This window comes from Ovis canadensis, chromosome X, assembly GCF_042477335.2.
Source record: "Ovis canadensis isolate MfBH-ARS-UI-01 breed Bighorn chromosome X, ARS-UI_OviCan_v2, whole genome shotgun sequence".
In the NCBI taxonomy this organism is placed as follows: domain Eukaryota; kingdom Metazoa; phylum Chordata; class Mammalia; order Artiodactyla; family Bovidae; genus Ovis; species Ovis canadensis.
Genome location: NC_091727.1, coordinates 133,140,392 through 133,165,786, shown reverse-complemented (window position 1 = coordinate 133,165,786; position 25,395 = coordinate 133,140,392). Strand labels below are relative to the sequence as shown.

The 25,395-nt window shown below is 40.6% G+C and overlaps 2 protein-coding genes across 3 annotated transcripts in view; one reads left to right on the top strand and one right to left on the bottom strand.

Moving 5' to 3' along the window:
* IL1RAPL2 (interleukin 1 receptor accessory protein like 2) overlaps positions 1–25,395 on the bottom strand; it is a 1,194,055-nt gene that overhangs the window by 547,240 nt on the left and 621,420 nt on the right. The window lies entirely within an intron of this gene.
* LOC138930053 (testis-expressed protein 13A-like) lies at positions 14,494–17,380 on the top strand. 2 transcript variants are annotated; one of them, XR_011446086.1, is made up of 4 exons: positions 14,494–14,573; positions 14,768–15,258; positions 15,359–16,845; positions 17,122–17,380. XR_011446086.1 is itself a non-coding variant. In XM_070289662.1 (3 exons), the coding sequence occupies exons 2-3, from the start codon at positions 14,800–14,802 to the stop codon at positions 16,118–16,120; spliced, it is 1,221 nt and encodes a 406-aa protein (XP_070145763.1). In that variant the 5' UTR covers positions 14,494–14,573; positions 14,768–14,799; the 3' UTR covers positions 16,121–17,380. The 2 variants fall into 2 exon arrangements, 1 of the variants encoding a protein (XP_070145763.1); XM_070289662.1 differs by having other exon boundaries at positions 15,359–17,380.

Below are 25,395 nucleotides of genomic sequence, written 5' to 3'. Positions count from 1 at the left end.
ATTACCATTTAATGGTTAATAAGCTAAAACAAAATTTGGTTTCTGACATTTTTTAAATGTAAATTGACGGTTTTTCATAACTATCAATTAGTCAATCTAGATCACTGGATGATATTGCTCTCAAAACAAAAGAACTATGAACTGATATTATACTTAATTTATGGAAGGGAAACAAATGAATAAACAAATAGGATATCAGGCCCTTTGGTGAATTCCATTTCTCGAGAATCATTATAAAATAAGATATTACTGAAAAATATATTTGATTGTGTAGAAAAAGAGACTTTCAGATGAGTGCAAAAATAAGTACTGTAGCTCACCAGGCTCCTCCGTCTATGGAATTCTCCAGGCAAGAATATTGGAATGGGTAGCCATTCCCTTCTTCAGGGGATCTTCCTGACCCAGGGATCAAACCTGAGTCTCCTGCACTGCAGACAAATTCTTTATTGTCTGAACCACCAGGGAAGCCCAGAAATAAGTACATATAACAGCAAACATGCAATGTTAATATTTTAAAAGTAAAGAGGAAGAGAAAAAAGGGAGAATATAACTTTTTAATATCAGAAATAAAAGAGGAGACATCAACACAAATCCTATGAATACTAAAAGGAAAACAAAGGAATATTATGAGCAACTATATGCCCACAAACTTGATAACCTAGATGAAAAGGACCGAATTTTTTGGCATGTTTTTCAAAAAGGCACAATATGCCAAAACTCATATATGAAGAAGCAGAAAATATGAATAAACTTACAAGTATTAAAGTAATTGAATAGATAATTAATAACTTTCCAAAGGAGAAAGCACCAGGCCCAGATGGATTCACTGGTAAATTCTATTAAATACTTAAGAAATTAATTAAACAAATTTTCTATAATCTCTTTTAGAAGACTGAAGCAGAGGGAAAGCTTTCTAACACATTCTATGAGGCTACTGTTACCCTAATAACAAAACCAAAGACATTAAAAGAAAACCACAGACTAATATCTCCCATAAACATAGATGCAAAATCCTCAACAAAATATCAGCAAATCAAATCCAGCAATGGAGAAAAAGAATTTTATATACCACAAACAAGTAAGAGTTTTCCTGGTTCAACATTCAAAAAGCAGTTAATGAAATCCATCATATCAACAGGCTAAAGAAGAAAAAACACATGATCCCATCAGTAGACACAGGAAAAGCATTTGACAAAACCCAAAACCCATTTATAATAAGAATTCTCAGTAAACTAGTACTAGAGGGGAAATTCCTCAACTTGATAAAGAATATCTACAAAAAGCCAACAGCTGACATCATACTTGGTGGTGAGGAACTAGAAATATTCCCACTATGATCAAGAATGAGGCCATATCTCCTCTCTCACCACTCCTTTTCAACATTATACTAGAACTCCCAGTTAAAACTGAAGTAGACAAGAAAATTCATAGATTATATGATTTTCTGTGTAGAAAATCTGAAAGAACCAACAAAAAAAGCATCTGGAACTAAAAAACATCTTTGTCAAGGTTGTAGGTTATATGGATATAACTGACACAAAAGTCTATTGCTTCCCTATATGTCAGCAATGAACACTTTGAAATGAAAAACATAATACCATTTATATTAAAAATACTAAACAAAGAACATATATATATATACATATATATACATATATATAACAAATTACTTACATGATGCATATAATGATAAGTAGAAAACTGAAAGGGCTTCCAAGGTGGTACTAGTGGTAAAGAACCCACCTGCCAATGCAGGAGACATAAGGGATGCGGGCTCGATACCTGGGTCAGAAAGATCCCCTGGAGGAGGGCATGGCAACCTACTCCAGTATTCTTGCCTGGAGAATCCCATGGACAGAATCCCATGGACAGAGGATCTTGGAGGGTGTCAGACACAACTGAAGCAACTTCGCACACATGCACAAAACTGAGAAGAACAAGGTTAGAAGACTGACACTACCTGACTTCAAGGTCTACTATAAAGCTACAATAGTTAAGACATTATGACGATGGCAAATGAATAGACAAATAGATCAATGGAATAGAATATTGGGACTGGAAATAAACCTACATTAATATAGTAGACTGATCTTTTACAAAGAAGCAAAGGCAATACAATGGAGCAAAGATAGTCTTTGCAACAAATGGCACTGGAACAATTGCACATCCACATGCAAAAAAAAAGAATCTAGACACAGATCTTTCGGCTTATCACAGACCTAAACATAAAATGCAAAACTATAAAACTAGAAGACGACATAGGAGAAACCTGGATGACAATGAATATGGCAGTAATTTTAAAAATCATAGCACTAAAGAAATAATTGATAAGCTGAACTTTGTTAAAATGAAAAACTTCTGCTCTTCAAAAGACTATATCAAAAGAATTAGGAAAGAAACCACAGACTGGGAGAAAATATTTGCTGAAGACACATCTGATAAAGTTATCCAAAATATACAAAAAATACTTAAAACTTAACAATAAGAAAAAAAAAAAAAAGAAAACAACTCAACTTAAAAATGTGCCAAAGACCTTAACAGACACTTCATAAAAAAAGACACACCTATGGCTAATAAGCATTTGGAAAGGTGCTACTGGTAAAGAACCCACCTGCCAATGCAGGAGACATAAGAGACGCAGGTTTAATCCCTGGGTTGGGAAGATCCCCTGGAGGAGGGGATGGCAACACACTCCAGTACTCTTGCCTGGAGAATCCCATGGAAAGGAGCCTGGCAGGCTATGGTCCACTCTGTTGCACAGAGTCTGACACGACTGAAGCCACTTAGCACGTATGCATGCACATCACATGTAATCAGGGAAATACAAATGAAAATGAGATATTACTAAACACCTACTAGAATGGCCAAAATCCAGAACAAGTGACAACACCAAAAGCTGATGAGGATGCAGATCAACAGGAACACTCATCCATTAATGGTAGGAATGCAAAATGGTACAGCCACTTTGCAAGACAAATTTCTTACAAAATGAAACATACTCTTACCATGTGATCTGGCATTCATATTCTTGGTATCCATCCACATTATAACCACACAAAAACCTGCACATAGACATTTATAGCAGATTTTTTTTTCATAATTACCAAAATTTGGAAGCAAGAGAGTTGTTCAGCTCATTTCAGTTGCTCAGTCGTGTCCGACTCTTTGCGACCCCATGAATCGCAGCACGCCAGGCCTCCCTGTCCATCACCATCTCCTGGAGTTCACTCAGACTCACGTCCAGCAAGTCCATGATGCCATCCAGCCATCTCATCCTCGGTCGTCCCCTTCTCCTCCTGCCTCCAATCCCTCCCAGCATCAGAGTCTTTTCCAACGAGTCAGCTCTTCGCATGAGGTGGCCAAAGTACTGGAGTTTCAGCTTTAGCATCATTCCTTCCAAAGAAATCCCAGGGCTGATCTCCTTCAGAATGGACTGGTTGGATCTCCTTGCAGTCCAAGGGACTCTCAAGAGTCTTCACAGTTCAAAAGCATCAATTCTTTGGTGCTCAGCCTTCTTCACAGTCCAACTCTCACATCCATACATGACCACAGGAAAAAACATAGCCTTGACTAGACGGACCTTAGTCGGCAAAGTAATGTCTCTGCTTATGAATATACTATCTAGGTTGGTCATAATTTTTCTTCCAAGGAGTAAGCGTCTTTTAATTTCATAGCTGCAGTCACCATCTGCAGTGATTTTGGAGCCCCCCAAAATAAAGTCTGACACTGTTTCCACTGTTTCCCCATCTATTTCCCATGAAGTGATGGGACCGGATGCCATGATCTTAGTTTTCTGAATGTTGAGCTTTAAGCCAACTTTTTCGCTCTCCTCTTTCACTTTCATCAAGAGCTTTCTAGTTCCTCTTCACTTTCTGCCATAAGGGTAGTGTCATCTGCATATCTGATGTTATTGATATTTCTCCCGGCAATCTTGATTCCAGCTTGTGTTTCTTCCAGTCCAGCATTTCTCATGATGTACTCTGCATAGAAGTTAAATAAGCAGGGTGACAATATACAGCCTTGACGTACTCCTTTTCCTATGCGAAGAGTTGACTCATTGGAAAAGACTCTGATGCTGGGAGGGATTGGAGGCAGGAGGAGAAGGGGACGACCGAGGATGAGATGGCTGGATGGCATCGCGGACTCGATGGACGTGAGTCTGAGTGAACTCCAGGAGATGGTGATGGACAGGGAGGCCTGGCGTGCTGCGATTCATGGGGTTGTAAAGAGTCGGACACGACTGAGCGACTGAACTGAACTGAACTGAACAAGATATCTTTCAGTTACGTGAATGGATAAACAAATTGTGGTACATTTAGACAATGACATATTATTTAATGCTAAAAAGAAATGAGCTATCAAGCCAGGAAAGACATGGAAGAACATTAAATACATTTACTTAGAAAAAGTAGCCAATCTAAAAAGGTTATAAGATTCCAGCTACATGACCTTGTATAAAAGTCAAATCTATGGAGACAGTAAAACATCAGTGGTCACCAAGGTTGAGAGGGTGGGGGGCTATGAATAGGCAGAGGTCTGAAGATTGTTAGATAAGTAAAAAATACTCTGTGTGATACTATAATGGTGGATACATGTCACTATATGCTTGTCCAATCCCATAAAATGCTGAATATCAACAGTGAACTACAATGAAAACTCTGGACTTTGGGTGATAATGATGTGTCAACGTAAGTTAATCAGTTGTAACAAATGTTCCACTCTGATGGTGGATTTTGATAATGGCATATGCATGTGTGGAGGCAGGAGATATATGGGAAATCTCTGTACCTTCCTCTCAATTTTATTGCGAACCTAAAACTTCTCTGAAATTTTAAGTCTTTTTTTTTAAAGATCAAGTGGGACAAAGCTATGACTAATTTCTTTATTATTACTCTTATTATTTTAAATTTATTTTTTAATTGAAGGAAAATTGCTTTACTATGTTGTGTTGGTTTCTGCTGTACAACATCAAAAATCAGCTATAATTATACATTACCATTTTATGCAGAGCCACAACCTTTTAGATGCATTCACATGATATTTTTGAGGTCCTTCTATGTGCCATGTATATTAAAAAGCAGATGTAAACTTAATACAATCACAGAAATATCTGTGGTATAATAGAAGTTGGGGGAACACAAAATCTTTTGAAAATTTTCACTTTTCTCCTTTTGAGCCTATAAACAAATAGTCTTATAAATAAGACTTATAGTCTTATAAATAAGTTGTGAAGAGCTCAGGACATCTTTGTGTCTTTTTTTAGTTTGTTTTTAATAAAGAATGTCAGCTTTCATAGGTGATACACCTAGTTTATAAGAATGTCAATATAATAGGTTTGAATTTATGTACATTCATTCCATTAGGCAGAAACACAGTTAATAAACAAGGATTCATTAGAGGTATGAACAGAGAATACTTTATTAACTATTTTTCTCTCCTGCTGAAATGAACACTCAACCTTTGGCATGACAGTGATAATCTCCAACCCAGGACTACTCAAACGTAATTTCCTTATGGTTCATTAGGCAGTCTGAGAAAAGGTCAACCCAGAGCCTTAACTGAACTAGACTTAAGAATTCTCACTCCTTGGGAATGTGGTCACTGGAGTCCGAGAAGCTATTTCAGAATCCAGCTCTGTCATGTCCTAACCATGGATCTTTTGACAGATCATGGAGTTTCATCCTTGCATATGTAATATGTGACTTAATAAAAGGGCTTTCCTGGTGGCTCAGTTGGTAAAGAATCTGCCTGCAATGCAGGAGACCTGGGTTCGATCCCTGGGTCAGGAATTTCCCCTGAAGAAGGAAATGGCAATCCACTCCAGTATTCTTGCCTAGAAATCCCATGAATAGAGGAGACTGGCAGGCTACAGTCCATGGTGTCACAAAGTGTTGGACAGAACTGAATATCCTGATAGGGTTGTTGTGTTACATAAGTGTTAAAAACTATGAAGGGTCTGAGACTTTACTGTACTTCCAAGTTTCATGAGTGTTGGTAGAAGAATAAAGATTCTTGAGTCAGAAACAGTGGACAGTTAATTATTCATTGCAATAGAAATAGCCAGAGTATCAGCATTTGTGTTGCTTCTCCAAACCCAATTCCCACAAAGCAATACAAAGAGCGCCAGATGACACTTTACACAAGCAGTAGGCTGCATTATAGGAGAAGAATCCCATGCTTAGGAAGCACAAGTCTTTAATAATGGGACAAAGGCATGCCTGCCTTTTGCTCCAGAGGGAGTTATTATCTGTATTTTCCAAGGCTGCAAGCAAAATTGTCATTCACTTTGGTGGAAGACACAATTTCTACCTTTTATGGCTGTTCTCGATATATACATTCTTGAAAATATAATCTGGGACAAGGGACAGTTTTTCTGCTCATAAGTGAAGTCACTCAGTCATGTCTGACTCTTTGTGACCCCATGGGCTGTAGCCTACTAGGCTCCTCCATCCATGGGATTCTCCAGGCAAGAATGCTGGAGCAGGTTGCCATTTCCTTCTCCAGGGGATCTTCCCGATCCAAGGATCGAACCCAGGTCTCCCACGTTGCAGGCAGACGCTTTAACCTCTGAGCCACCAACTAGGCTCTCAGAGATCCACTGGAAATTGTCTCTCAACAATGAGCTCATTTAAAACACTTAGCATAATACCCAACATGTAGCAAGTGCTCAGTAGAAAGTAACCCCCTTTAACATCACCACTGTATAATTAATACCTTATCCACTGACTTCCAAGTCAAGCTGTAAAGTAAATCTAGATATTTTGTTTTGTTGTTTAAAGAAAGAGTAGACAATGGATCAGGTTACAATAGAAATTATATATATTCTAAAAACTACTTGCTCAAGATAAATTTTTATTATCAAAATGTCATTTGCCCTGAATTCAAAATAAACTATAATTTATCTGCAGGTAGAGTAGTTAAGTCAGACACCTACTCAAGAAAAATATTATGTGCGTGTGTGTGTGTGTGTGTGTGTGTATGTAAAATAACCCACTCATAGATAACTGTGAATTAAGGATCTTTCCAGTGGCAAGTTTGCCACCATTCTCCAGGAAAGCAATCGCAATCTGCCACCTAGGGATACAAGTAGCTAGTCCAAAATCTGTTGCCAATGACTGACTGGGATGTGGGTAAAGGTAAAGGCATAATCAAGGGAAATTTAAAAGACTGCCTGCCACCACCATAATCCACAACATGTTATTAGTGACCCCTGCTTTATTGTTTGGTGGAAGACAATTTTAAAAGAGTCAATCTGCTACATAGTAAGACCATAACCAAAAAGCTCTTCAGAAATCTGTGGAGAATCCTGATGTTCATTTTAAAAAGAAAAAAGTCTCCTCCAGGAAACCTTCTACAAGCAACTGTACTGACTCTATAATTATAGTTAAAGAGTGTGGTTAGGGATGCCATCTAATGTGGTTCCTCCATCAGTGATTCTGCATCCATGATTCAACCAACTGTGGATCGTGCCACACTATAGCATTTACTACTGAAAAAAATGGCATATCATTGGACCATACAGTTCAAACCCATGTTGTTGAAGGGTCAACTGAATTTCTTACTTCTCCACTTCTTTTCATTTAGATTACACTGATATTTCTGTATCTGTCAATAAGTAGTTTTGTAAGTATTCTTACAATATTCACAAAGCTTTGCTTGATCACCCAAGTCACACTGCAAACACTGCAAAAGCACCGAGTTTCCTTTCTATGTGGTTATCTTCTTCCCCATACAGAAGATAGAGTATTGTATTTTTGTGTTGGCAATTATATATGTTAATTGTATTAGCCACGAAGCTGTAATACCCTATGTCTCTGTGATCTATTCTCTGATCCCTGCCTACCCACCATAACTGTCGCTGTCAGAGGTCTTAAAAGACTGGTAACATGCAAAAGTTCTGCATGCTGCTCTAGCTTCACTCTATGACCCACTAACACTGGATTTCTGCCCCTTTAGTCTATTGAATTTCTATCAACATACTCAAGGATATCTTACTTGCCAAATCTAATGACCTCTACTTCACTCTCATTCCTTCAACTTTCTAAACCCCTCGTTATTTCTAAGATATCTTTCACTTAGGACTGTCTACTTCTATGATCACTCTTTTTAACGTTGGCTCTTCTTTTTCCCTGTGTGTTACTCATTCAGTCATGTCCCACTCTTTGCGACCCCATGGACTGTAGCCCACAGGCTCCTCTGTCCATGGAATTGCCCAGGCAAGAATACTGGAGTGGGTTGCCATTCCCTCCTCCAGGGGATCTTCCCAAGACTGGGATTGAACCCGGGTCTCCTACATTGTAGGCAGATTCTTTACCGTCTGAACCACCAGGGAAGCCCTTTTTTCCCTGAGGTATCTCCAAAATGTTAGCCATCCTCCCCTAGGCCTCGGGATTCCTACTTCTGTTTTATTTGCTTGTTTGTTCCTTTATTTTGTCCCTCCAGCTTTCACCTCCGTAAATTTTGTTAAAACACTAGATTTCAACCACAAACTAAGTGCTGAAGACATCGAAGTCTGTAATATTTTTCTCTAGTTCTGTACTCTCTCCTAGTTCCAGCCCAAACTCTGATTGCATATTAATATCATGAAGGCACTTATCAGTCCCAAGATTGAATCTCCTCCCTGCAATCTGTTATTGCTCCTATGTTATCTATAATAATTAGAGAGGCATCGCTAACCATACTATCTAGTTTCTCAAGTTAGATGCCTCAAAATCATCCTCCATTCCACATATCTGTACTTATTTCCCTTACACAATTGGTTAACAAGCTGTGCTAATTCTGTTTTAAAATGCTCCTCTTACCTGATATTTCATCTAGGTCCTGCCACAGTTCAAGCACCAACCGTGTCTTCTCTGTACTACTAAATTAGGATCTTAACAGGTTTCCCTGTCTTCATTTTTTCCCTCCTCCAACCTTTTGGTCAAAAGAAATTATTTAATTTTCTGAAAGTGTTTATAAGCAGAATTAGAAGGATGGGAGTATATAGAGACATGTGATCACAAGCTAAAGTTCATGTTTAAAGTGTTATAGAAGTAATAAAAGAAAAAAAAGTAAGGTAAAAATGTCCTGAGGCTAGAAGAGAAGGCAAAGAAGTAGGCAAGCTATAAAACTGTCAATGATAGTGGACAGTGGCAGAAAGGAAGATGTCGATGGAGGAAAAATCCTCTAGGAGGAATCTATCCTAGGCACTCTGTTTTTCTTGTTCTGTGTCCTCTCCCTGGGTTGTATTAACCATTGCTTCAAATCCAAAATCCATATCTCAATACATCTCCAGCCCTGATGTCTCTCCTAAGTTCTAGACTCATACATCTAACCACCTATAGGATATCTCTATTGGGACGTCCCACAGGTATCTTAGTATGTCTAAAGGTGAACGCACCTAGTTTCTCTTTCATTTTCCATATAAGCACATAGCATCATCATCTACATAGTTCCCTATAACAGAAACCTGGGAATTAGCCTATTCATTCTCTCATCCTGACCCTTCTTTGATGTTCGTAACAATTCTGCTTAACAAAAAGCTCTGGATGTGCATAACTCCATCCTAAACACCACTGCCCTTAGTTTACATTTTGAATTATGGTAGCAAATGCTACTGGAGAAGAGTGGAGAAATAACTCCAGAAAGAATAGAGATGGAGCCAAAGCAAAAACAATACCCAGTTGTGGATGTGACTGATGATGGAAGAAAGTCCAATGCTGTAAAGAACAATATTGCATAGGAACCTGGAATGTTAGGTCCATGAATCAAGGTAAATTGGAAGTGGCCAAACAAGAAATGGCAAGAGTGAACATTGACGTTTAAGGAATTAGTGAAATAAAGTGGACTGGAATGGACAAATTTAATTCAGATGATGGGCAAGAATCCCTTAGAGGAAATGGAGTAACCCTCATAGTAAACAAAAGATTCTGAAATGCTGTACTTAAGTACAATCTCAAAAATGAAAGAATGATTTCTGTTTGTTTCCAAGTCAAACCAATCAATATCGCAGTAATGTAAGTCCATGCCCCAAACACTAATGTCAAAGAAACTAAAGTTGAAGAGTTGTTCTATGATGACCTACAAGACCTTCTAGAATTAATGCCAAAAAAGATGTCCTTTTCATCATAGGGGACTGGAATGCAAAAGTAGGAAGTCAAGAGACACCTGGAGTAACAGGCCAGTTTGGTCTTCTTTTGTGTCACAAAATGAAGCAGGGCAAAGGCTAACAGAGTATTGCTAAGAGAACACACTGGTCATAGCAAACACACTTCCAATAACATGAGACAACTCTACACATGGACATCAGCAGATGGTCAGTACTGAAATAAGTCTGATTACATTCTTTGCAGCCAAAGATGGAGAAGCTCTACACAATCTGCAGAAACAAGACCGGAGCTGACTATGGCTCAGATCATGAACTCCTTATTGCAAAATTCAAACTTAAATTGCAGAAAGTAGGGGAAAACACTAGACCATTCAGATATGGTCTAAATAAAATCTCTTATGGTTATACAGTGGAAGTGACAAATAGATTCTGAATTCAAATAGATTCAGACAATTAGGTCTGATAGACAGAGTGCCTGAAAACTATGAATGGAGGTTAGTGACATTGTACAGGAGGCAGTGATCAAGACCATTCCCATGGAAAAGAAATGCAAAAAAGCAAAATGGCTACATGAGGAGGCCTTACAAATAGCTGAGAAAAAAAGAGAAGCTAAAGGCAAAGCAGAAAAGGAAAGATATGCCCATCTGAATGCTGAGTTCCAAAGAATAACAAGGAGAAATAAGAAAGCCTTCCTCAGTGATCAATGAAATGCAAAGAAATAGAGTAAAACAACAAAATGGGAAAGACTAGAGATCTCTTCAAGAAAATTAGAGATACCAAGGGAGCATTTTATGCAAAGGTGGGCACGATAAAAGATAGAAACAGTATGGACCTAACAGAAGAAGAAGATATTAAGAAAAGGTGGCAAGAATACACAGAAGAACTATACAAAAAAATATCTTAATGACCAGATAACCACAACGGTGTGATCAATCACTTAGAACAAGAGACATCTTGGAGTTTGAAGCCAAGTGGGCCTTAGGAAGCATCACTATGCACAAAGCTAGTGGAGGTGATGGAGTTCCAACTGAGTTATTTCAAGTCCTAAAAGATGATGCTGTGAAAGTGCTGCACTTAATATGCCAGCAAATTGGAAAACTCAGCAGTGGCCACAAGATTGGAAAAGGTCAGTTTTTATCCCAATCCCAAAGAAGGGCAATGCCAAAGAATGTTCAAACTACCACACAATTGCAGTCATCTCAGCTGATAGCAAAGAAATGCTCAAAATTCTCCAAGCCAGACCTCAGCAGTATGTGATCCAAGAAATTCCAGATGTTCAAGCTAGATTTAGAAAAGGAAGAAGAACGAGAGATCAAATTCCCAACATGCTTTTGGATCATATAAACAGCAAGAGAGTTCCAGAGAAACATCTACTACTGCTTTATTGACTGTGCCAAAGCCTTTGACTGTGTGGATCACAACAAACTGTGCAAAATTCTTAACGAGATAGGAATACCAGGCCACCTTAACTGCCTCTTGGGAATTCTGTAGGCAGATCAGGAAGCAACACCCAGAACCGGACATGGAACAATGGACTGGTTCCAAATTGGGAGAGAAGTACGTCAAGGCTGTATATTGTCACCATGTTTATTTATATGTAGAGTACATCATGCAAAATGCTGGGCTGGATGAAGCACAAGTTGGAATCAAGATTGCAGGGAGGAATATCAATAACCTCAGATACGCAGATGACAAGACCCTTATGGCAGAAAGTGAAGAGGAACTGAATAGCCTATTGATGAACATCAAAGAGGAGACTTAAAAAGCTGGCTTAAAATTCAACATTCAAAAAACAAAGATAATGGCATCTGGTCCCATCACTTCATGGCAAATAGATGGGGAAACAATGGAAACAGTGACAGACTTTATTTTTGGGGCTCCAAAATCACTACTGATGGTGACTGCAGCCGTGAAACTAAAACATGCTTGCTCCTTGGAAGAAAAGCTATTTCCAACCTAGACAGCACATTAAAAAGCAGAGACATAACTTTGCCAACAAAGGTCTATCTAGTCAAAGCTATGGTTTTTCCAGTAGTTATGTGTAGATGTGAGAGTTGGACCATAAAAAAGCTGAGTGCTAAAGTGTTGATGCTTTTGAACTGTGGTGTTGGGGAAGTCTCTTGAGAGTCCCTTGGACTGCAAGGAGATCCAGCCAGTCAATCCTAAAGGTATTCATCCCTGAATATTCATTGGAAGGACTGATGCTGAAGCTGAAGCTTCAATACTTTGGCCACCTGATAAGGAGAGCCAACTCATTTGAAAAGACCCTGATGCTGGGAAAGATCGAAGGCAGGAGAAGGGGACGGCAGAGGATGAAATGGTTGGATGGCATCAACTGGATGGACAGGAGTTTGAGTAAGCTCTGGGAGTTGCTGATGGACCGAGAAGCCTGGAGTCCTGCAGTCCATGGGGTCACAAAAAGCCAGGCATGACTGAGCAACTGAACAGACTAAGCACCCCCCTAATGGGTCTCTCTGACTCCAGCATCTCCCTATTCCTCACCTTTCTGATTTCTACATTATATTTTGAATGCTGTTTCTGCAGAAGTCCCTCAAGCACAAGCAAAAATATGAACACTTCCCACTAAGGGTTGATAATTAAAATACACAAATTAAAATGGAAAGAAGACACAAGATAACATTTTAAACAAGAGCTAAAACACTGGGATTTATAGCGGTGGTACTTAACCACCTTCTTAAGTGATACTTTAATGCCTAATTTATAATCTTTTTTCGGTCACTATCTGGTATAAAACCCTTAAAGAATAAATGTTGTCTTTTTCAAAGTAGTTCATAGCACAGAACATAGTGCCCAGATAACAAGTAATGAACATCTGATTTTTCGGATGGAAACATAAATTTTAATCCACAATGAATATATCTCTGCATAGCTAGTCCCTTGGGTATACAAATAATGAGAGAGAAGAGACTAGAAAGAGCTAAATTTATAATAAAGGTAGCCTGAGATGAGACCCTAATGTCAGACCAAGGAATTTGTCACAGGAATTCATTTAAATATTTTTAAAGCTGGAAAGCAATATGATCATAGGAAACATTAAGAAGATATTAGAAATCAGAAATGGAATTCAGGCAGATTATTTAACAAGCAAAAGCAACAGCGGCAACCCCTAAATGGGAATGGATGTCAAAAAAGTTTGACATCTGAGGTATTAGTGATAAGACTTGGGAACTGATTTGATTCTTATTAAAGGGAGGTGGTATTAGTGATTTCAATGTCTCTTTACTGAACAACATAGGAATATAAAGAATTGTTTCTTAGGAGAAAGGTAAACTTATGAACCTTTGGATTTGAAATATCTTTGGGACACACAGGAAATATGAATCTAGATCAGGAGTTGGCAAACGACAGACCAAATCCTACCAGTTGTCACTTTTTATACATAAAGTTTTGCTGGAACAGAGCTACTACTTCAAGTATTACTTATGATTGCTTTTGTGTTACAAGTAGTTGAGACAAAGGTTCTCTGCCTGCTGCTGCTGCTAAGTCACTTCAGTCGTGTCCGACTCTGTGCAACCACATAGATGGCAGCCCACCAGGCTCCCCAGTCCCTGGGATTCTCCAGGCAAGAATTCTGGAGTGGGTTGTCATTTCCTTCTCCAATGCATGAAAGTGAAAAGTCAAAGTGAAGTCGCTCAGCCATGTCCAACTCTTAGCCACCCCATGGACTGCAGCCTACAAGTCTCCTCTATCCATCCCCATAGCCCTTAATAATAACAATAATAATTTTTAAAAAAGTTTGCTGACCAAGTATCAGAATTTTGCTGTGTCTATAATGGCAGCTACAGAGGACTTCCCTGGTGGCTCTGACGGTAAAGCATCTGTCTACAACGCGGGAGACCTGGGTTTGATCCCTGGGTTTGATCCCTGGGTTTGATCCCTGGGTCGGGAAGATCCATCCCATGGACAGAGGAGTCTGGCAGACTACCCAGTCCATGGGGTCGCAAAGAATCGGAGCGACTTCACTTTCTTTCACTTTTCACAGAATCTTGAGTAGGCAGGGGGCGGCGCTGTTTCCCTTGACTTTTCATAGAATCTTGAGTGGGCAGGGGGCGGCGCTGTTTCCCTTCACTTCTCACAGAATCTTGAGTGGGCAGTGGGTGGCGCTGTTTCCTGTGGTAGAATATTCTGTCAGAACTAGGGGCGGGTCTCGTGAGCAGGACAAACCATTATGGTGGGGGGTTGAGAATTTTGATACTCGATTACAAGCCCTTCATGTTCTTGGTTGTGAGTCTTTTCTGACCATTCCTGTTTCTCCCTGACTTCAAAGACTTTCAACAGTATAGGAGGTTCCCTTACGGCCGGGGGAGGGGAGAAATCTTCCTCACACACCTCTCCCACCCCTGCCGTTTCTGGAAGTTGGAACGGTCCAAAGGCAAACACCTTGAACGGTTTTTAGGAACCTTTCTTTCTTCAGAGCCCTCAGGGAGGGAGGGAGATAGAGATCAAAATCATTTCTTTTGCTGTGGTAAGTGGTTTTGTTTGGGCTGCACACCCACTGACAGGAGGTGAGGCTTGGTGGGAGGTGTCCTGAGGCAGGTATAGGGTCTTTAGGAGGGTGTGAGGTGGCTGCGGGCTGGGGGGAAGGGAGCAACCAGAGAAGAGGAGATGGAAGGGATGGGGGGGAGGGGAGGGAGAGGACTGATTGATTCGTCCCCACAGGACCAGCCAAGCCCCAAAGGCACTCAGTCATCATGGCCTTGAAACCCGAAGACCCAAGTAGTGGGTTCTGGCATGGTAAAGTGATGGCTTTCATTAACGAGAGGATGTCCAGGCACGCGAAAGGCCCGGAGTTCTACCTCGAGAATCTCTCTCTGTCCTGGGAGAAGGTGGAGGATAAGTTCAAGGCCATCCTAGAGGACCGTCAGGTGCCCGGACAGGCCAAAGAGGCTTGTGCCTGGGGCAGCCTAGCCCTGGGCATGCGTTTTGCCTGCAGACAGAGCCAGTTACACGGGCACAGGGTGCAGTGGCTGCACGACTTAGCTGGGCTGCACAAGTCGGCCGCACATGCCTTGGCCTCAGACCTGAAGTTGTACATGGCACAGCATGAGTTGGAATGCAAGGAAGCAGCCTTCCAGCTGCAGCAAATGCAGGCCAACCTGGAGAAGACGCGGAAAGAAAGGGATCAGCTGAGGTGGAAGCTCTTCCAGGCAGTAAGATTACTTGGTCCCTGCCCTGCTTCCCGCCCCAGCCCCCAGTCCCAGCCCCAGCCTTGCCCCCAGGACAGGTCTCAACTCTGTTCACTTCCTCCAGGAGCTGGAGTCTCTGCGGGAACGAGCTGCCAAGGGGCCAGGTCTGGCCATGGCCACTGCCAGTGGGGCTGAGACAGAAGGAACCAGTGAAGAGGAAGAGGAGGAGGCATGGGCCACTGCTACTCCTGCTGCGGCTTCTGAAGCCACAAGAGGAGAAAGAAAGGAGGATGCGGAAGGGGCGGGAGCTGCGGGGGTGGAGGAGGCTGAGGAGGCAGCAGAGGAGATGGTTGTAGACATTATGCAGCTTCTCAGCGTTGTAGACCAGAAAAGTCCCTCCTCTGGTGGGCAGAGGAAGGGAGATCGCAGGTCCATGGGAAAAGCCAGGCGTTATCTATTTAAAACAACCAAGTCCATGTGTACAGCCTCACCAGGGAACCTTCCTGTCCAGCTCCCTGCCTCATTCACATACTCATACTCATGCTGCTCATCTCCTTTTCCAGATGCACCCACACCATCCACACCCACATTATTCCTAAGCACATCATCCTCACCAGCAGCAGCGGTCACAGCAGGAGCTCCAGCTGAACCGTCTCCCCATTGCAGGCCCTTTGGTTTTAGCTTGTGGTCTAATGGGGGGAGCTGGGGAATAGGCCCTCAAGAACCCACCAGAAATAGGAGTGACTATGATCCCCATCAGCAGAGAAAACCTGCATCATTTCGGAGGCCAGGGGATTGGAACTGCCCTTGGTGTAAAGCTCTGAATTTTGCAAGGCAGAAAATTTGCTTCCGATGTGGGAGAGATATCTGGCTACAGAACGCTTGATTCAGAAATGTGAAACAGAATAGAAACTTACCTGATGGGAGATCAGTTTTCAGAGGGAGGGGAAGGGGGTGAAGAGGGCTTGGGAAGAGTAGAGAGACAGGATGGGTGGTTAAATGGGGGAAGGAAGTTGTGAGAGAGGAGGGGAAAGGGGTGGGAGAGAAGGTATGGGATAGTGATTGGGGAAGGTGTAGATTGGGGGGTTAAGGGGAGAGAGATATATAGAGAAAAAGACTTGTTTTGATGACCCCCTTTGTGTTCCAGACCACTGGCATTCGGCACCCTAGAAGTGCTGCAGCTTCTGTTTGTATTTCTTTTCCCAAACCTAGTATCTGGTGGACCTGGGCAGCCAGTATATAGCACCCCAACTCCCTGCATTACCCCTCCCTTCACTAGGTTGTAGATGGTTGGAGCAGGATTGGACTAGTGGGGATTCCTGCATCCCAAGTCTCCAGGAATGAACTGGACAAGAAGTTCATTCATGTTCTGAGCAAGTTATATGAGAAACAATTAAAGCAGGCCTGGGGTTAACCCTGGGTTTACAACAGGGCAGAGATTAACCAATCCTAAAGGAATCCCTCAGGGCTTCACACAGCGGATGCCAGCACTAGCTGCAGACAAGGACTGCTATCGCTGTTGTTCAGCCTCGTGACAGGAGAATCCTCGCCAGTCCCCACTTCTAACTAGGGACAGGCAGATCTGAATAGGGAACTTGTGCCACTGCCAAGGTGAGTCAGCAACTGATAGTACCTGGAGGGTTTGCTGGTCTAGACCACTAGACCAAAGGATCAAAAGATCCTGAGATTTTTTTTCTCTCCCCAGATTATAGTGGGAGGGGAATCTGGCTACAAAGGTCCTAGTAAATTCAGAAATGCATAATAGAACACACCCTGATGGGAAATCAATTTCCAGAGGGAGGGTGTAAAACAGGGAGGGGGAGGATGGTCTGCATTTCCCTCTCTGATAACTAAGCTGTGTTGAGGGGAGCTAAATGTATGGTTTAGCCCACAGGTGGAATGATGTTGAGAAGTTATACCTGGACCAGACTGAGGCACAACTGGAGGAGCCCTGAACATTCACTGGGAACTGTGAACCTAAAGACTGAAACTTTTTATGACCCTAAACTAGCCCTGGGACATTTCTACAGCAGCTGGATGTGACTCTTGGTTGTCTCCTTTGGGGGCAGATGTGCATTATTGTTACCAGGATCTGTGCCCAGATCCCTACCTAACTAGTTATTAAAAGTCTTTCACTTGACAGAAACTTTCTTGGACTTGTTTATATCCTTATAGGGTAGAATTTGGGGCTTCCCAGGTGGCTGGTTGGTAAAGAACTTGCCTGCCAATGCAGAAGGAGAAGTAGATTCAATCCCTGGGTCGGGAAGATCCCCTAGGGGAGATGGCAACCCACTCCAGTATTCTGGCCTGGAGAATCCCATGGACAGGGGAGCCTGGTGGGTCACAAAAAGTCGGACACGACTGAGCATGTGTGTGGAGGGTAGAGTTTCACAGTTTCAGCACTCCTGACAGTGCAACTGCCTGCCATCTTCTGATGATGTAGATACCTCATCTCTAGGGGGTGTCCTGTCAATTACAGGATGTTTGGCAGAATCCCTGGCCTCTACCCACTAGATGCCAGTAGCACACCTCACACCCCCAGAAGAGACTGTAACAATCAAGGATGTTCACATGTTCACAGGAGAACAAATTCACCCCTGGTTGGGAACCATGGAGGCAATGAAATACTTACGAGATTGAAACGGGGGAAAGAGTTGCAAGGGGAGTGTGTTTAGCAGTGCCCAGGGCTCCAGGGGGTGGGGCACTATGACATGGAAAGTGTTCCTTGGGTTTGGCCATGCTGATCTTTGAGCCAGTCTGGGTGGGGGTGGGGGTAGAAGCCCAATCTCCAGGACTGAGGAGTGAGTGCAAGTGGGAAGTGCTCAGTGAGGGGGGCTCTTCTTCAAGGACCTTTAACTATGAAGGGAAGGAATGACGGGTGTGGGATACAAGACCGCGAGAGTTCTTTGAATACAGAGAAACTTGGGCCATGGGGAAGGAGATAGCTGCAGAAAGCTTGAACATGTAAGAAGTACGTAAGAGAATGAAGTAGATCCTGCATACTATGTTGGAGACATGTTCAGTGCACTGTTTAAGAAAAAAAAAAAAAAAAGATGGCCAGCTGTATCTTACGTGAAACAAAGTTACTCCCCAAATTAGTCTGTGTGCATATGTATCAGACATACACGTGTGTGTGTGTTCCTTTTATATTATGCATTTATATAAGCATAGAAATGCTTTGGGAAAACGTTTTTTATCCAGAAAAATGGAGTAGGGTAGGGACAGCAGGATAGAGGGCTTTTATTTCTTTATATACCTCTGTGTTAGGAAAGTAAGATAAATGTTCACAAATATACGAAAAGTAAAGTTAATTTACTGGCTTGGGTAGGCTTGGAAAGGCCACCTCCTCCTTTGAGATAGGAGGAGAGAGCAGACACTGATCTCTGTCACAAAGGGGTGGGAAACCAAAAGGGCTCTTGCCTATGTACACCTTAGACTAGGGGCCTGAGAACGAGTAAGGAGAGGAGGTCAGGATGGGAGTGTGGGCTTCTGAACAAAGGCATATTTAGGAATGACTTTCACAAGTAGAATGGGGAAGGGGAAAGAAAAGATGACATCCTGTTTCCCAGTGGGCCAAACTGGGCCCAAATGAAAGAAAATCAAAAGGCACTGCAATAGGAACCTAGGAGGGGATACTGGAAAGGAAGGTGAGTGGTTCCAGAGGGGCGCCAGACACTTAACTTCAGTAATACACATTGTTTGCATAACTTACTTTTTCTCAGTAAATGATTTGGTTTGTTGGGATTTGGGTTTTATGTTTGATAGGATTAAGGGAAAGATACTGATTTTCAAGATTTTGTGTTTCATACTCAATATAGAGGTTCTTCTCTCTCTGTACATACAGAGGAAAGGATTTAATAAACTAATTCCACATCTATCACTAAATATCCTCAACACATCCAACAGAGGTGATATGACTTGGCCTTTGAGCCAAGCAATGAGCTTGCAATGCTTAGATGAGCAGCTCAAGAGTAAGACAGCTATAAAAATGATGTTGCTTTAAGAAAGACTTAATGCAATGCTTAAGACTTAATGCAATGCTTAGATGAGCAGCTCAAGAGTAAGACAGCTATAAAAATGATGTTGCTTTAAGAAAGACAACAGGTGGCACAGTAGTAAATAATCCATCTGCCAGTACAGGAGAAATCAGAGACATAGGGCTCAATCCCTGAGTGGCGAAGATTCCCCTGGAGGAGGGCTTGGCCACCCACTCCAGTATTCTTACCTGGGAAATCACATGGACAGAGGGACCTGGTGAGCTACAGTCCATAGGCTCACAAAAGTTGGATGTGACAGAGCACACACACACAAGAAAGACCCAGTCTCAGTGAGCAAGTGAAGCAAATAGACATTTCACAGGTGCCAAGGGTTTGGTCAAATTCAGTGATATGGCTTGGCCTTTGAGCCCTTGGGCTAGCTATGCTTAGATGAGCAGCTCAAGAGTAAGACAGCTATAAAAATGATGTTGCTTTAAGAAAGACCCCAGGTGGCACAGTAGTAAAGAATCCATCTGCCAGTACTGGAGAAATCAGAGACAGTAGTGATCCTCGCTGGGCTTGAGAAAATGGCAAGCAAAGTAACAAAAGGGAATGACTTAGAGAAGTCAAACTTGGCTACACCTGTCTCTAAAATGATGTGAAGTAAAAAAGTCATATTTTATTTAGAAACAACAGTGCTTTTCAATCTTTGTTTTATGTCAGGTAGGATCAAACTCAAAAGTTTGCAAGATTGTTTATACAACAATGCTATCTAATGGGAAATTTCCCTACAGGCCTTAAGATTTAGAAATTTCTGTGACCTTGCACCATGCTATAGAACATTGCCATTCAAAGCATCATTCTTTGCACTGTCATCCATGATAAGTGCCTCTCTGCTATCTATTTCTGTTTCTATTGGCAAGACTTATTAAAAAAAGAAAAGGTTTCATGCAACCAAAATAAAAATCCCCAGACCCTAGTGATCTGAGGGTTACAGCCAGTAAATATATGTATGGAAATCATCCTCTATGTTTGTAGAATCTGTGTGTGTGTGTGGGGGGGGTGGGTTATAGGGGTAAGTTTTAGACTCAGAAAAGGAAGAGATAAGATACAGAGGGAGGGAGGGAAAAGGGGATGGGGGTGGGGGTGGGGAAGGGCATGTATAGAGGTAGACATAGAGATAGATCTTGCCTGAGAGTCAAAGTGTTGTGTTCTCAGGCACTCAGTCAAGTCTGACTCTTTGTGACCCCCTGGACCATAGCTCTCAAAGCTCCTCTGTCCATGGTATCTTCCAGTCAAGAAAACTGGAGTGGGTTGCCATTCCCTTCTCCAGGGAATCTTCCCCACCCAGGGCCTGAACCCTCGTCTACTGCATTGGCAGGCGGATTCTTTACCACTGTGCTACCAGGGAAGGCCGAGAGTAAACGAGATGAAGGTAAATATGAAATCTGGCCAAAATACTCTCCTTTACAGGGAGTCAGAGGAAGGGTTTGGGAGGGTCAGGGTAATGGGGCTGAAAAATGAAAATATACATATAGCACCTCTCAACCTAAATAAGGGTATATTGCCTTATTATCGGCAAAGAGTATGATCTAGTCTGGAAATTAATATGTGTAGCTTCATGTTAATCTGGGTCTCATTTTACTGAGATAAAGGCCCTGGAGTGGAACTATGCACCACCATCCTACTTGTTTTTTTCCCACTTCATAGCCATGGATAGAAACTGTACTCATTGAAAATTAACCAGCTACCTTGCCAAGGTGGATCATTCTTCAGGGTGGTGAGAGAGTGGGGATGGCGCCATATGAATTCATTCCATTGCTGAGAAAACTACTTGTAGTGCATGTTTCGACTGATAATACTAAGGTCAGCACCATCTCCTTTGTTAATAAGGGTTGAATCAGAGAAGGGAATTTATTCCTTTTAAATACACATTTTCTCATTGTATAAATCTTAATTATGTTGAATTGGTTCATGGTGCTTTTCAGATCTACTTTTCTGTATATTCATTCTACTAATTTTCGAGAGTTTGATATTGAACCTCCAACCAAAAATCTTAATTTACCTATATAAAAACTAATTGTAACATATACTAGTTCAGTTCAGTTCAGTCACTCAGTCATGTCCGACTCTTTGTGACCCCATGGACTGCAGCGTGCCAGGCTTCCCTGTCCATCACCAACTCCCGGAGCTAAGTGAAACTCATGTCCATCGAGTCTGTGATGCCATCCAACCATCTCATTCCCTGTTGTCCCCTTCTCCTCCCACCTTCAATCTTTATTAGCATCAGGGTCTTTTCCATTGAGTCAGTTCTTCAATATATACTGATTTTATATATGTATTAACTTATGTAATATATACATATATGTGTAACTTTATATTTACATGTAAATATATGTCACTTTGTTCTGTATTTTCCAAGCCTCCTATAAATGTGTTATCATACTTTCATAATTTTAAAAAATAAAAACAAAAGAAAAAAAGAGGAAAGAAAAATAAATAAATAAATACACATCTTCTCCATGGAAACATCACCTGCTAAAAACATGCAGCGTTATCTGACTGCATGGTAAGGTGCTCATTAGTTCTGTCATTTATTTTATTTTCTAAGAAGTGGTCAATGTCTTAAAGTCTCACATTCCAAAAATATATCTGAAACCTCCATAAACTAAGTGTTATTATGTTCACATGTAGAAAAAAAAGCCTTGATAAATGCTGGTTCCAGCCACACTGAGCTCCCTGTTTTTCTCTGCACATAGGCCATGTTTTACTGCCTCCTTGCTCTTAAACATTGCTTAACCTGCCTGGTAATTCCTATACTATTGCCACCTGATTAAGATCCTCACGCACCACCTCAAACATCATAATTCTATAAGTCAAAAGTTATTTTTTCTTACTTTCTACTACTATTTTATTTCTTACAGTACTGAAGAATACAAATACAAGCACAGATGGAGAGTTGGATTTACACAGTGTTGTGGTTTTCACAAGTGAGTAAGATAAAGGGGGAAAGGGTCTAGGGAAACAAGAGGGTATATATGAGATTGATTAAATTGACTGATCATGGAATTTAAACTGTTAGTTTGAGAAGAGAGTGGTGGATAGTGAAAGAATTGTGGGACCAGTGAGTTGCAGTTCTGGGTAGAGTTAATACATTATTGGAAATGTGGTACAGAAAGAGTGAGCCCAAGCTGGTGGCCAGAGGGTACATGCAAATGAGATCATCGAGATTACTAGTGCCTCCACCACTCCAAAATGTTGCAGATCGCCTGCCTGCCACAACCATTGCATTACCTAGTTGGACACTGGAAAGACTTTGAATTTGCAACTCCTGCAATAAGTTGAAACACTGATATCAACAAAATAATCACAAAACAGAAGATCACTGAACTTGTGTAATGATAAAAGGAATGGAACGAAATGAATACCAGTGTTAGGCAGCTCATCAGTGATTACTTGAAATGAATTCTTGTTTTCTAATGATCAAATATAAGCCATTAATTCTTACCAAGGAGGTAATCCTGCTGACTAAACTATAAATATCTGCTTTCCCTCAGTAAATAAGCTGGAGTTGAAAATGACATAGATATTATAGAATGATTGTATTTCTGATTATTACAAAGCTAATATATTATAATATGTTTATATTCTAAACATTATAGCATGTCTAATTTACTATTAATGCAATGAAAATAAACTATAATTGATACTACTTTGTCATTCAAGTTATGCACAATTTTTTTAAATAAGCAGATTATCAAATTGTGGAGGTTAAAAAATAATATTTTCAGGTTATATATGTGTTGTTTTATGCATATTTGCTACAAAAATAATTGTATCAGGGACTCCCACTTATAAACCAAAATAGGCAGAAAAAAATAACTAACTGCATAACACTCTAGCCTACACAGGCCAGAAGAGGCCATTGCTGCAGTCTTAAGACCCTGCTGCACAATCGGGATCTTTTCTGAAGTCAATTAATTCTCTAAGATTCAGGATCTCATTTTTCCTACAAGAAACTATCTGCTATCCTAGAAATTATGACCTGGGCAACCAACTTGTTTACAGTTAACTTTTCAAAGATCAATAGTTAAGCTGGAATTGAATGATGAGAAATGTTCAGTCCTTGAAAATCTCTTGGTTACCATGGTGGGGAGTAGGTTAGGTGGGTGAAAAGTGATAAAAGCTACTTCTTAGTGTCTTAGGTAGACTAGGGCAATTACTTTTGTTTCCAAAAGCATAAATTTTCTTGCAGTATGACATAAAGCAAGTCACATGGTACATGCTCAATGAATATTTGTTGACTGAAATATAAAACTTAATATATGCTACATAGGTACTTTTTGGTCAGGATTATTTAAAGGCCATTAAAATCAGGTGAAATTATTGTATACTTATATTTACTTCTTATTCTTTTTAATTATGGAACATTTCAAATATATTCAAAAATTTAAAAAGACAATGAACCCACATGTACTCATTGAAGGGATCCAAAGATTAGCCCCATACTACATTTATTTCAAATATCTCCAATTCCCCTCAATTCTTCTGGTGATGTTATTCTACAAGAGTAATAATCATTCAAATGTGATGAATAGCAGGGCAAATGTCATGCCTCAGAACTGAATAAAAGCACTAAGGAACTGTTCACAAAGAGTTTGTGAGGTATTCAGATTTTGAGGACTTCACCTATTTTGGTGATTATTAAAGACCAAAAATAGTTGGATTATCTTCCTGTTTAACAAGGAGTTTCCTAATTCTGTTTACTTAATCAGAGAGGTAAATAGCCATAGTGGTTTTGAACTTATCACTGATTCTCTGAACGTGGCCACTGTCATCCCAAAACACATAGGTTTCTACAGATATTCAATTATATTTAATCACTCTTTTCAATATCTTGAATTCACTCAGGATTACATGAATACATCTATCTTCATCCATAGCTTAAGTCGCCCCTTTTCCAAGTGGTTGAGAAAGTGATGTGTGGGATTTTCTCAAATAAGATTACTCTCATCATTTTTATTCTACTAGGTGCCTCCACTGAAAAGCTTTGAGTAGAAAGGGGAGTAGACAGTAATTCTTGGATTGGCATGGCTCTCAAAATATGACTCACTTCTCCACCATCGCTCTGTTACTAACCCACTGACATGCTGAAAAATTCAAGTAATCACTCTTGAGATTAGCCAAAGAAAAACACAAACGTGAGTGATTGGCTACTGAAAGGTCACAAACTGTAAACTTTTCTTGCTATGAGTTAAATGGCTGGAGAATGTTACTAAATGTTTCATATCTGCATTTTTTAACCACACTGAAATCAGTATAGTAACTTTTAATGAGGTTGATAAAGCATAGGAAAATAATCCATAATTACTTTAAAGTAGTATCAAATTTGAGATTTTAGGTGATACAGATATTGCCAAATGCAGAGCCTTTTTCACTATAAATGTCACTCTCTTGGCAATGGCGTAACATCACCTACATAGACTGAATTTGGAGTCTATGATCCAAATTGACTGGAGTCAGTGATCACTACTAGACCTGAAAATCTGTTTATTATTACACCCAAATTCTAGCTACTTCACTTATGCCATTCTGGAAGAGATAAAGCACAAATAAGCAGATTACAAAAACAACAACAAAAAACAATGAGGAGGTTATGTCAAAGAGAGATCCATCAACTGAAAGAGCTTCCAAAGGTCAAAGGTGGATGAATTTGACCCAGAAAACACAGTAGCACTGAATTATTACCCTATGTATAATATAAATGCCCATGAATCCATAGTGATATAATAAATGATTGAATAAATAGATGGGAAAAAAAACAAATATCCCATGCAGAAGAAATCTAAATAATTTTATATAGATATGGGCTTCCCTGGTTTCTCAGATGGTAAAGAATCTGCCTGCAGTGCAGGAGACCTGTGTTCAGTCAGTGGATCAGGAAGATCCCCTGGAGATGGGAATGGCTACTCACTCCAGTATTCTTACTTGGAAAATTCCATGGACAGAGGAGCCTGGTAGGCTACAGTTCATGGGGTTGCAAAGAGTCAGAAATGACTTAGCAACTAACACTTTCACTTATGTACATAGTTTGCTCTTAATGAAATGGAGCGTAACTACCATTTCGTATGTATGGACTATTGAAAAACTACTTCCTTCCAAAGAGGACAGTTTGCGAAAGGAG

Bases quoted from the DNA above. Each gene is read 5' to 3' on its own strand.
- LOC138930053 (XM_070289662.1), top strand. From the start codon at position 14,800: ATGGCCTTGAAACCCGAAGACCCAAGTAGTGGGTTCTGGCATGGTAAA. The intron at 15,259-15,358 runs GTAAGATTACTT...CACTTCCTCCAG, and splicing joins GGTGGAAGCTCTTCCAGGCA to GAGCTGGAGTCTCTGCGGGA.